General features: G+C 36.2%; 1 protein-coding gene across 2 annotated transcripts in view; it reads left to right on the top strand.

Annotated features, from left to right (window-relative positions):
• Positions 1 to 13,803, top strand: part of GRK4 (G protein-coupled receptor kinase 4) — a 146,388-nt gene that overhangs the window by 56,081 nt on the left and 76,504 nt on the right. For both annotated transcript variants that reach the window (XM_036765505.1, XM_036765504.1), the window contains exons 4-5: positions 7,226 to 7,303; positions 13,206 to 13,306. In XM_036765505.1, the coding sequence (XP_036621400.1) occupies positions 7,226 to 7,303; positions 13,206 to 13,306 (179 nt within the window). The remainder of the gene's footprint in view (positions 1 to 7,225; positions 7,304 to 13,205; positions 13,307 to 13,803) is intronic.

The following is a 13,803-nucleotide window of genomic DNA, read 5'->3' as shown; positions in this document are numbered from 1 at the left end:
AAATTCTAGTTTTCTACTCATGTTTGAGTACTCCTTTACAAGCAGAAGATTTCAAAACCATGAAACTTACTTAGATGGGACTAAAAATAGGGGTTTACGGTCACTCTTGTAGGAGCAGTTGCTCAGTGCACTTTCTTCATTTTGAGCAGTGGATGCAAAGTTTTCTGTGACCTCTTTGCAGTTTCTTTTGCAGACTGTATCAATCAATTAACAAATGTTTATTGAACTCCTATCATATGCATTAAAATGTGTTGGTCTTCCTTAGAGCTAAATTCTTAGCTTGGACTTACATTGATTTAAAATTGTTATACTTTTGAAAAAACAGTAAACTACTGTGCTAGTGTTTTTCTTTTGGCTGTAACTCTGGATGTTCTCACTCAGCCATATTTTCTTACTAGACCACTTTCCATTCCCTTGGGTGTCTGCCAGAGATCTTGTCAAGTTTTGTCAGAAATTTTAAACCAAGCAGTAAGGTAAAAGCACTAGAAACTGTGATCGAAACAGAATTTGTCCACTTAATTCAGAGAAGGTTAATTTAGAACTATTTCCAGTATAATTTACACGTATTATATGCCTACTTCCTTGGTAGGTATTGTGGGGGATACAGAAGAAATATGACTTAATCAGTGCCTTGGAGGAGTTCATAATCTAGTTAGAGAGGACTAACAAATATAAAACTGGACACAATAAATGAGGGGTGACTAGATATAAAAAGAACCTATTTTAAGTTGACTGAAAAACTCAAAATGAATTAAGTTTTCCATGGCAGCCTCCCAAAAGCTAAATTAGAACTTAGATAATAATAACAAACATAAAGTGTCCAGATCAAGGATGATGATTGTCTCATAGAACTGGTCAGACCACGTACAGAATGTGTTGAGTTAGGAGGAACCTTGACAATCTTTATTGTATCCAGGGAAGGTCCAGTAGGATGGTAGGGAAAACTCAAAATAGACATATAAGGATTAGTTGAAGTCTAGAACTCTTTCTACCTTACCACACTATTACAAAAATTACAGGGGAGCAGACTTCAGTTTAAGAAGGAACTTCCTAAAATTCTAAGCTCTGTGAAAGTAAAATGAGCTGCCTTGGAGAGTAGTGAGTTCCCATGCACCAAAAGTGTTCAAGCAGAGGCTGGGGGACAGTTTGTTGGGGATGTTGTAGATGGGCTTCCTCAGGCAAGGGACTAACTTATTTATTTACCTATCTATTTGTTTATTTATAGGATCATAGATTTAGAGCTTCAGATGACTTAGGTCAGCCCCCTCCCTTTATGTTGAAGGAAACTGAGGCCCAGAGAAGTGAAGGAGTGACCTGTTCTGAGGTCACACAGATAGTGAATAGCAATGGTAGGTCCTTTGATACCCTCGAGAGCATTCTTTCCCTTACACCAACTGCTGCCCCTTCAGAGTTATGGAACTGATCTACTTTAGTAAAGAGATTAACCAACACAGAATCATAGGAGACTAGAGTTGGAAGGAACTTCATTGTTCATTTGGTTCAGTTCCTTCCCCTGCTCCCATCCCCCCAAAAGCATAAATTACATCCATAAAGTCCTACAAAAATGATCTTTCATCCTTTGCTTTCATACATCTTGTCACAGGAAGCTCACTATTTCAAAAGGCAGTCCATTCTGTTTTTAATCAGCATGAGGCTGCCTGAAGGAATGGATAGAGAGCCATCCATAGGCCAGGAAGACCTGGCTTCAAGCTCCATCTCTGATAAGCTTGATCGTGGGACCTTAAGCAAGTTACTTAATCTCTGGGTGCTCTAGGCTACTCTCAAAGAGAAGATGTTGATCTGCAGCAGTAAATGGAATTTCTTCGCCCCTGGAGTGGGGGGAAGTTCTTATTTTTTACAGCTTTTATTCTCTCTAAGGCCCCTTCCAACTCTAGGATTTGGAGTCTTTGAATAGAAAATAATTAAATAGAAATCAGGATGTATTACTAATGATAAGTAAGGTAATAATTCACATTTTATTTCTTTCCTGGAGCATTAGGGACACACTGTTGACCTAGCAGCCTCCATGCTCTTTAAGATTACCCTATGCAGAAAAGCTCAACTTGAGTGATTCTAAAGGATGGGGCTAGGTGGTCCTTTAATTTGCTTAATCACTGTCTTGAAGGAATTCACAATCAAGTTAGAGGGAAGGACTAACAAATTTGAAACTGTATACAATAAATGAGAGGTGACTAGATATAAAAAGGACCTATTTTAAGTTGACTGAAAACTCAAAATGAATAGACAGCTTAATAGATGGACAGATGAGCTATAGGCTTTGTTTAAAGACCATTAGGACAACTCTAATGGTTTGTTTGTAAATCATTAGAAGTTTTGCAATAGGTAATTTGATCCCTACAATTGCATTTTAGATTTGATTTATATATTCCTTCATCCAACCAATATTCATTGAGTACCTCCTATATGAGAGGCATTGTGTACTAAGGAGGGGCAGGGGTGTAAAGGTAAATAAGGCGTAGTTCCTTTCTTTATGGGGATTTTCATCAACTAACTTGGCGTTAGGAAAGAAAAAAAAACTTTATCGAAGGGTTATCACTAAGATAGGAATGCAACAACAACACAGATAGGACTGATTAAATACACTTAGTGTTGCACACCTGTCATGTTTAAGGGCAAAGTCTTCCGGTGTAGTTCACAGGGCAGAGAAGTGATTGTTAACCTTTGGAAACCACAGGCTGTTGTGTTGTCATAACTCTCAAGTTTTCCTTGAAAAATATCCAAAGAGCCTGGCCCTTTTACCCCTACCCAGCTAAGTATCCTTCCTTGAGTTTTTTCAAGTTGTTACCTCCTTACTTTTATAGCAGGGGTTGCATTCACAATTAAATCCATTTTAAAATATTATTATCAGTTTTTATTATGTTCTTTTATATTGTTTAAATGCATTTTCTACAGATTTAATTGTAATTTATGATTAAATATTTTTGTTTGGGAAGGCATTTTCTTTAAATGCAAGCCTATGGGAGGATGATTCATTTTAGAAAACTTAAAATTTGCTACAAACTTTGTAAAGGAATATATCTGTGTAGAAGTTGAATTGTAACACAGGGAGGTGGTTGTAGATGCTTTCCCCACCTTGGGGAGGGAAGTGTTTGTCAGAAAGTTTTTTTGAACAACACAAGGGTAAGTTATATGTGATTTCAGTGGCTTCTTTCTGATTTGAATAGCTCTAGTTCTCTGTTTTGAACCTTGAATTGGATAGTGTAGTCAGATAAAGAATGGATCCACATTTGATCTAGCTGTCACCCAAACTTTTGGTCTCCTGCCTCAAATGAACTGTCCTTCAAAGTCACCTTAGTAGTAATTTAAGCCTTTGACAAGAAGTACAAGTGGCATCTGTTGAATGTCTGTAGTGTGTAGAAAACTGAACTGGTTGCCTAGAGTGGTAACTGTGACCTAATTCAGTTTGGAAAAGTCTCTTCAGGGAAAGTAAGCCACCACTGAAGCAACCTTCAGTGTCATGGGACATAAATGTGATGCTAAGAAAACTCACAGAAGCTTTTTTTTGAACCACCCTAGGACTACAAATTTAAGTAAGAAATCTAGAAGGCATTTTTGTGGCAGTGGCTTCAACTCCAAGGGTGAGTGAACTTCAGGCTCTAGTGATTTGAGCTGTCTGTTGTCAAATCATATAATAATAATGAGTAGCCCTTGAGAGAGGTAGTGTGGTATAGTAGAAATAGAAAGCTCTGGAATCAGAGGATCTGGGTTCAGATCCTACCTTTGATGCTTACTACCTCTCTGGCCTTGGGTAAGTCCCTTAACCTCTCTGGGGTTCAATTTCCTCATCTGTAATGTGAGGGGCTTATACTAGGTAGGCTTTGAGGTCCCTTCTAGCTCTTGATCTATGTATGATCTTAGGAAAGTCACATGTTAAGCCACTTCTATTTAGATGCATCCTAGGAAAGTCACATGTTAAGCCACTTCTATTTAGATGCATCCTAGAGTCTATCATGCTCAAGATAGTGACAAAGGTCAATTTTGTGGACTTTCCAGGATTCTTCCTCATTCTGGAGAACTTACCCTCATGTTTTAGACACGTAAAATGATTATCAGCTCTTAGAGTTACTGGATTAAGGCAGAAAGTATTTTGATTCATTTGCATAGTACATTAGACTAGGTTGTGTCAGAGAACTCTGCTGAAATGGTGGTTGGACTGAATTTTACTTTGGGGTGTGTGTGTGTGTGTGTGTGTGTGTGTGTGTGTGTGTGTGTGTATTCATACACATGCACACACCTGTGAGTCAGCAATGAAGCAAAATTTAGTCCAAGCTTCATGTGTTTGTGTGTATTCATACACATACTTATATACACACATATACATACATATGGTCACATTATATCAGAGGCAAAGTTGTGTACTTCAGAAATGTCCTAATTGCTGAGGTTTGTTGCACTCTCAAATAGTTCTCTTTTTCTTTTAAGTAAACATTATTACTTAGTTTCTATAACCAAGTAGAAGATAGAAAGTTCTGGTCTTTCACTGTTTCAGCAACTTTTCAGAGTTTAGATCTTTGTTTCTGTCTTGAATTTTATATTTTAAAAACATTAGGATGAGGTGGTTTATTTGAGGCACATTTCTATTTAGTCCTAAGTAAAGGTTATTTAGCCCTTTCGGATGGTAGTTATGCAGAAAAGCATTGAAGCAACACCACCACCACCGTGGCAGTAACAACAACTGACATTTATAAAACACTTTAAAATTCAAAAAGCCCTTTATATGGATATTATGTTATTTAAGCCTCACAACACTTCTATGAGGGTAGGTACTATAAGTGTCTGATTTTTTTAGATGAGGAAACTGAGGCTTGGAGAAATTAAATGAATTACTCAGTGTGACACAGCTAGTGAATGTCACATTTTGCGTATGAACATAGGCAGTTCAGCAGCCCTGATAATGATAATGTGGCATAGATAATTATTTCAGGAGAAGTAGAAATTATTTACACAGGCAAAGGCACAACCTGAGGTCTCTAAAATTCTATTATCTAGGGCAGACTATAATGGATTATCATTTACCATCTCAACATAAAGTTTAAATGATAAGTTAAAAATCATCCTTTGAGGGACGAAGAACATGGGCAAGAATTTTTTTTAAAAGATGTTTTCTCCTTATTTCCTGATTCTCCTCGTGCCTTGGAGTAATTTTCATTCGTACAATATCCAGCTACCCTACTTTTTCTTTTCTTGCTAAATGTCACTCAGTGTATTTATGTGGATGCTAATTTACGGAATGAATGTTCTCTTTTTTTTAAGGAATGTAAGAGAAAGGAAAAGGTGCTATTCTGGTAAACTCTGGAAGAGGTGACCTTAGAGTTGTATTATTGCTCATTTCCTTTAATCTGTATTCCATTCCTGAACCTTTTGATGGGCACCTGGAAGTAGTTATGTGGAAAAGGTTATGAGTAAAAAAACTCTATTTTAAATCGATAATTCATTTTCTTTCATCATCATTTTTTGAAGAGTTGAATAACTTTTAGACCAGATCCAGTTTAACATTAGACTGATCGTACTCTAGAAATTAAATTTTAACCACTCAAAGTTTGACAATATCCATTCATGTCATAAGTTTGTACATACTAGGAAACCAAACATGTCTAGCACTAAGCTAAAAAAAAAAGAACATAATTTGCTGAATGTGATGAATTTTGTTTTGATGTATATTATAGATCTTTAACATTTCTGTTCTACTTTATGACTAAAACAATACTTAATGATTTAAGATAGTAAATCTAAGTATAATCATTGAACACTAGAATTAAAAAGGGGGCATCAGCAGCTATTAGCCCACTAGTTATATAATATGATACTTGAATCCTTTCTACCAGATCCCCAACAAGGCATCATCACATTCCTCCTTGAATACTTCTGTTGACAGAAGAAACTCAATCCCCTAAGCCTATTGTGTTTTTGGACAGCTCTAATTATTAGGAAGGTTTTCCTTTTATTGAGGTGAAATCTGACTTCTTATAACATATGCCTATCATTCTGCTTTGCTTTCTGGACCTAAACAGAGCAATCCTAATCCCTATCCCAAGTTATAGCTCCTCAAAAAGTTTAAGAAAATCATCATTTCCCCTCCTTCCTCTACCCCTGCCTTCTCCACCTTCACTTCAAGTCTGTAATTTTCCTTCTAAACAGACTTGGATCCTTCACTTGGATCCTTGGATATTCTAATTAGAAGACTGATAAAATTGCCCTTATATAAGAAAGTTACAGAGTAGAAATGAAGAGACAAGTTATAGGCTAGTGTTTCCCAAACTTGGTAAACTAAGATATAACCACTAAAATTTGGTACAACATTAAGTAACACATAATCCTGGGGTATAGGCCCTGAGGTATGAGGCGCCTAAAGGTTGCTTTGCTTCCACAGTAGGGAAAAGGATCAAATGAAACTTCTTCCCTTTAGTTGCCTTTATTTATATAAAAATACATACCCTTTCTCAAAGACTGATAGTAATATACAGATTGTTGGTTGAGAAATAGAGATTTAGTCTTAACTCTTGAAAAATATTTTCATATATGTCTTGAAAACTGAACAAAGATAAAATCAAGCTCTTTATGTAATCTCTAAAACCTAACTCATTATAACAGCTTGTATCCCCAAGCTGTTCATTTTTTTTTAGTTTTGTTTAATCCAGTTTAATGCTCCCAGATCAAAGTATAGCATAGAGAGAATTTAGGAAAGCAATGGGGCAGCTAATTTCTTAGTTTCCCAACCGCTGTAGTAAATGACAATTTGTCCTTAAGTCAGCTTCCTGCACTGTAGAATGAGACTGGACTAGATGATCTCTTAAGACACTTCCCAAATCTAAAGTTACGTGAGTATAAGCTTATTAAGTAGATTCTATTAGTGGAAAAAAAGTGGAGACTTTCTAAATTATTTTATCAAACAAGTGGGCACTTCACTATGGTGGATCCTGGGAACTACAAGGATGAAAAAAATCATCTCTAGTCCAGGAGTTTGCTGTCTGATAGGGGGATGCTAAGTTTGTGAGATAGGGCTAAAGGAAACCAGAATGCATAGGAAATTTTGAAAGGAAGAGATGGTTAAGAGAGGTCACAGAGTAAAGGGATCAAAGAAGGCTTTACTGAACCCAATAATCACAGAATTTAGGTTTGAATGATTTGTTCTATATGTTAGTATGTATTTGGGTTGTTTTTCAATGTATAAAGCATAGACTTTTCCCTCACTTTTCTTTCCTAGGCGGAATATGAGGTGGCGTCAGATGAAAATAGAAGAGACACTGCTCTGAAGGTTTTAGACACATACTTCAACAATGGGGTATGTTTTATTCTCTAGCTGATAATTGTTTGTAACTTGTTATTCTTCAGATTCAAACTTAACACTTCTAAGATTCCAAGGGAACATATTAAAATGCAAGATGTTTAAAGTTAATATTATGTCAACATTATTAATTTGCCTTTTCCTTAGATGAAAGGAAAATGTCAGAAGAAAATTTTCCCCAAAACTGAACAAATTGTTAATTTTTAAAATGTTCTCCTGTTCTAATTTACTTTCACTGGAAACTAGCTAAGGCTAAAAATAGCTTTTACTGAGTCATTATTGGTGGTGATTTTATGTTTTATGTATTGCTTTATCATATGCTTGTAGCTAGCTTTCCTGTTCCTATGTCGATGGCATAGATAGTTCCCTTAGCATGACATTCTTTGGCTAAAAAAGTACTACCTGATATAATGACCACAATTATTTATTTAGTTATATATGTAAATTTGTTGTTATTTGGTTATTTAAGTCATGTCCAACTCTCGGTGAACCCATTTGGAGTTTTCTTGGAAAAGATACTGGAGTGGTTTGCCATTTCTAGCTCATTTTACAGATGAGGAAACTTTGGCAAAGAGGGTTAAGTGACTTGCCCAGGGTGACACAGCCGGTAAGTGTCTGAGGCCATATTTCAACTCAGAAAGATGAGTCTTCTTGACTCCAGGCCTGGCACTCTCTCCACTGTGCCATCTAGCTACCCTGTACGTAAATTTGGCACCTAATAATAGTTCCTGTGGATAATTGAAAAAATAAATGTAGTGCCCTGCCCTCAAGGAGCTTATAATTAGGTAAATAAAACTAATAGTTCCCATAATGCTTTGGGGTTTCTAAAGTTCTTTTATTAGAATAATCCTATAAAGTAGATTGTATAAGAGTTCTTATACCCATTTCACTGAGCTGAGGCTCAGGGCGAAGTGATACTATAGTAAGTATTGGAGCCAAGACCCAAACCAAGGGCTTCTTATCCCAAGTCATATAGCTCAGCCAGACTGTATTGCCTTCCTGTGGAGTTATAGCTGTTGTCCTAAAAGTGAGGAAAACAAGCTTTGGAGAAATTCAATGAGTTGTCCAAGGTCAAACAGGAGGACTAGAAACTCGTGGATCTTCTGACTCTCCATTCATTGTTCTTTCCTGCTACACAGTGAGTGACCATTGTCACAAAGGGATTCATGGCAGAGTGTTGTGGTTTGGGAAGACTTCTTAGAGGTGGCAGCACTTGAGTTGGGAAGTGAGGAGTGAGGAACTAGAGAAAAATGGGGAAGGGGAACCTTAGGAAGGGAGAAGTTATGAGCAAAAGCACAGAAACAGAGAAGTTGGGGAAAGTTACCACACTAGTGGAGAGCTCTGGAAGGTGCCTGGTGGTGATAGCGTTCAGAAGCCAGGTTGGGGCCTGATTATGAAGGTACTTGAATGCCAGGCAAAGATGTGTAGATTTTTAAGCAGTTTGATAATGTGAACAATTAAGTCTTGTAGAAAGATTAAATCTCATTTTGTGTGTAGAATAGATTAGGGTGAGGGGTGAAAAACACTGGAGGCAGAGACTAGTGAGAAGTCTATTTATGGTTTAGGGCAGCAGTCTTCAAACCTTTTTGATTGCTTACCTCAACCAACAAAAAATTTTGAGTTCCAATTGGGTATCTTACTCCACAGGAAAGTAAGGGAAAGGGGATAAAAATGGGGGATGATAGAAGGGAAGGCAGATAAGGGGAGGAGGTAATCAAAAGCAAACACTTTTGAAAAGGGACAGGGTCAAGGGAGAAAATTGAATAAAGGGGGACAGGATAGGATGGAAGGAAATATAGTTAGCCTTTCACAACATGAGTATTGTGGAAGGGTTTTGCATAATGATACATGTGTGACCTATGTTGAATTGCTTGCCTTCCTAGGGAGGGTGGGTGGGAAGGGAAGAGGGGCAAGAATTTGGGATGCAAAGTTTTAAAAGCAGATGCTCAGAAAAAAAAGTTGTTTTTGGATGCAGCTGGGAAACAGGATATATAGGGAATGGGGCATAGAAATCTATCCTGCCCTACAAGTAAGAAAGGGGATGGGAGGGAGTAGAGTGGTGACAGTAGGGAGGGCTGACTGGGGAACGAGGCAATCAGAATATATGCCATCTTGGAATGGCGGGGAGGGTAGAAATGGGGAGAAAATTTGTAACTCAAAATCATGTGGAAATCAGTGTTGAAAACTAAAATATTAAATAAAAATGATAAAATTAAAAAAATTTTGAGTTCACTAGTATATGTACTTATTTGTAACATGCTTCTTTACTAATAATTATATACGTTACAAAACTTACGAAAATTGAGATGAAAAAAGGAGATAAAGATGAAATAATATTAGATTCTAGAGTCAGTAGGAAACCATTGAATTTTATTGGGTAGGGAGTGGACAGCCCTGTGCTTTTGCTTTAGAGCTGGGTGGAAGACAGATTAGAGTGGGGAGAGTCTTGAAGCAGGGACACTTTTAGGCAGCCATTGTGATAGTCTAGGCAAGAGGGATGAGGGAGATTGTTGGCTGAGGGTGTAGAAAGAAGGGAACATATGCAAAAGATGTTGCAGAAGTAAAAATGACAAGATTTGGCCCCTGATTATACATTTGTGGTAAGGGAAAATGAGATGAACACAATACAAGTTGTAAAATTGGTTGATTGGATAGATGGTGATGCAACAAACATAATTCATCCACTTAGGAAGCTGTTAAAATAGATGAGAGGTGATAAGAGCAATGAAATTGGAGAGGATAGGATGGATTTGAGAAATAGCAAGGAAGTAGAAGAGCATGTGTGTTGCATTGATGCATTATAGTTAACACAAGCCAATTAAATATTTACATTATTTGTTAGCTCACACTGATTTTTAAATCATGCATATATTCAGAGAAGTTACTTATCTCACTGTCAGGGTACAATAGGAATGATGAAGGAATAAAAGTTTACCCTTTTTTCTTGTTTCAGTTTATACTTTTGTTATTTGAAATTAATTTGAAGACTTTTTTCACTAGAAGATAACACAATGTAATATATCTTATCTTCCTCAGTATTTGACTCTTCTAATTTATCTTAAAATAGTATTTGAAATAATTTTACTATTCATGGAGAGAAAACTGAAACCGCATTATAATGCCATTATTAGGGATCTTGTCACAGAACGTACTTACAGGTAAAATTGCAATATTATGGTTAAATTCTTCTTGTATTTCAGAAGTGAAACCCCATTGAGATATAAGAACTGGTCACTTCAGAGAATTGTCTTTCCTTTTCTGACAGGGCTGCTAAACTGGGAGTGATGTATATAGTTTACCTAGGTTTTGACAAAACATTTGAGGGAGGATATTGTGCTATTCTTGTAGAAATAATGGGCCACCTGCTAGTACATATAGATGAATTCAGAGCTGTTTGAACAGCTTGACTCAGAGAGTAGCTGTTAACGGTATGATGTCATCTTGAAAGGAGGGATCTTTTAGAGTACCCCAAGATTATGAGTATGGTCCTGTGCCATTTGTATTAATGACTTAGATAAAGGTATATATAACATATGTAAAATTTGTAGAAAACAAAGCTGAAAAAGATAGCTAACATCCTGCATAATAGGAAAAATCTAACAGTTAAAAAAATCACCTTCACAAGTGGAGGTATTGGTATTGGAGGCAGAAAGAGAAGGATAGCTAGTTCTTAGTCTTAAAAAGATCTAGGGATTTTAGCACATTATCAAATCACCATGTCAGTGGTATGAGGTCGGCCAAATAAGCTAATGCTACCATGTACTGCTCTGAGTAGCAAAGCCCCTAGGAATCAGGAAGTGAGAATCCCAAATTATTCTGCCATGGGGAACCACATCTGGAGTTCACTTTTGAGTGTCAAAGTTTAGCAAGGACTTTGACATGATACAGAAGAGAGGAGCCAGGATAATAAAGCATCTTGAGTCCATGCCATGTGATAGTCTGTTGAAAGAACTGGAGCTGAATTTAGTTTGGCGAAGAGAAGCTTCAGGAGGAACATGAGAACTATCTTCATATATGGGAAGGATTTTAGGGTAGAAAAGAGGCTGACCTCGTACTGTTCATCCCCATAAAGCAGAACTAGAAGCAAGGTTAGAGCTGAAAAAAAGACAAGTTTAGCTTTTTTGGAAGAAGTGCCCAATACTGAGAGCCATCCAAAAGTAGAATAGGTTACCTCAGGATGTAGCAAGTTATGTCCCATTCTTCTCTGTAGGCAGATTTCTTCATATTACTTTGTATATTTTTTTTCTTATGTATACTTTAATACTTCAAAAGGTCGCTTTTTCTCAATATAGAGCTTCCATTCACACCATTGCAAATTAGAACCTCTTTACACTATAGTAAATCTTCATTAGTTGCATTAGCCAATAAAGTTCACTTGCTGAATGAAGACTGACCTTCTGATAATGAGCCAGACTGTATTTTTAAGTAAGCTGGTTGTCTGACAACAGACACAGTTCATCTCCAGGCCTATTCATAAAACTCTTCCAGCTTTAGAGAATCTGCCTGAACCTCTATTCTGAAGTGTAGACATAAACTTCAAAGACTCGCAGCATTGACTTCCATGGATCAATGAGACATTAGTGTAGGGCCATTGCGAAAGATTCTTAGGTATTAAATAGCCAAAAAGTTCATTTTAAAATTAGATTGCTGAGGTAATAAAAGTAGAAAATAGACCATGTGCTAAAGGTTCAAGAAAATTATTGCTTTAGTCATGAACCAGTGGTGCCACACCAGTAATAACCTATGAATCTCTAGCCTTCACTATAAACAGACCATCCAGGAGCCAAGTCGTTCCACCTGTTGATGTTCAACTTCCTCTTTCCCCAGTGATAAGAAGACAGGTTGGTATATGTTCAGTCACCTGCAGGCAAACCTTTGATATCCTAGGATAAACTATAAATTCTATAGAGCATGTAAAGTCCTTCATAATCTGACACGCCAAACTGCCTTTTCAGCCTTATTAACCTTTTACTCCCCTGCTAATGCTCTAGGGTCCATCCAGATTGGTTGTGCTACTGGCTCTCCCCCATACCTAGAGTATTTACCCCTCACCTCCATCTCTTAGCATCCCTTGTACTTCATGGTATAATTTAAAAACAAATCTATGCCTCCATCTTTTGACAACTCTTCTTATTTATCTGGGTGCCAGAAATATCTCTCCTTTTTGTTTCTGAAGGAAATATATATTCATGAAAGTTTTTAACCATTGTTCTCATTTTCTCTGTGAATAAATTTCAGCGCGATTTTTCTTTTTCAATGTTAACATTAGATTATCCTTTGCAGTTGAGTTTTTGGTTAAGCTTGTACTTGTACTACTTGTACTTTCACAAAACATACAGCTTTTGAGAGAATAGCACTGATGAATAGAAATAGTGAAATATATCAAGAGAAATTTCTGAAAGTTTATATAAATATGTGCACACATATATATACATACATATTAATGAATAATTTTTAGAATTATGTAAACAGTCAATCCCTATAATATGATAATAGTTAACATATATTGAACTTTTTCACATTTATTGAGTGTTCACTGTTCACATTTATTGAGTGTTATGAATTTTTTCTTCTCATTAGTTATACTGTTTTTTTAACCTGTTTTTGACTTTGCAGTTTAAAAATTCTGCCTTGAGTTATAAAAACTCAACTGTCAGCTTAATTTCACAATATTAAGAAATCAGAACATATTTTAAAATATTTAATTGGAACTGGTTTTATGTTTCTAGTTTCAGTAATGTACAAATTCAAATTTTGCCAAAATTGAAATAAAGTCTCTATACTCATTCAATTCATTTGATTAATGTTTTCCTCTTTCCTCCTTGACAAGCTTTGCTAATGAAGGATTTCTTTTAAGATTATTAATTGTTCTTATGTATTTTGTTTGCATTATGTGAAGTCTGCTGCCCATTTACCAGAAATACCTCAGGATATAGTGAAAGAATGTAAAGAGAGGCTGGAGCAGAGCCCTTGCAAAGAACTTTTTAAAGACTGCTCTAGGTAAGTGATGAATGCACAGCACTGTAATTATTAACAAAAACTGTAAAATATTATATTGCCATGACCAGATGTTAAGGTAACTTTTTTTCCTGCTGTCAATTAAAAAAACTACAAATATCAGAGTATTTTCAAAATTCAGATAAACTTTCCTAATCAGCTTACTTTTAAGTGAAAGCAAATAGGTTCAAAAGTAAAAGCAAATTCATAGTGAACTGAAGAATCACGAGTTGAACTAAAATTCCCTGTGATTTATCTGCTGCCTCAAGATTCTGCCTGCTCTTTCTCCCAGCATTTCATTCTTAGGCTTGAAAATAACCTATTAATTAAACATAAACTTCCCTGAAAACATCTTTCTTCTGGACACTTGAATGAATTAATCTCTTTGCATGTATGGCAAAAACGATGACCAACTTCTAAGGTAACCAAAACTCGAATCATTTTGGGATTTGTTGATTAATCTTAGAAGACAAAAGCATTATGGGAATTTTCAAATTTCA

The sequence above is a fragment of the Trichosurus vulpecula genome, chromosome 6 (assembly GCF_011100635.1).
Source record: "Trichosurus vulpecula isolate mTriVul1 chromosome 6, mTriVul1.pri, whole genome shotgun sequence".
NCBI lineage: Eukaryota > Metazoa > Chordata > Mammalia > Diprotodontia > Phalangeridae > Trichosurus > Trichosurus vulpecula.
This window is presented reverse-complemented; position numbering and strand designations above follow the sequence as displayed.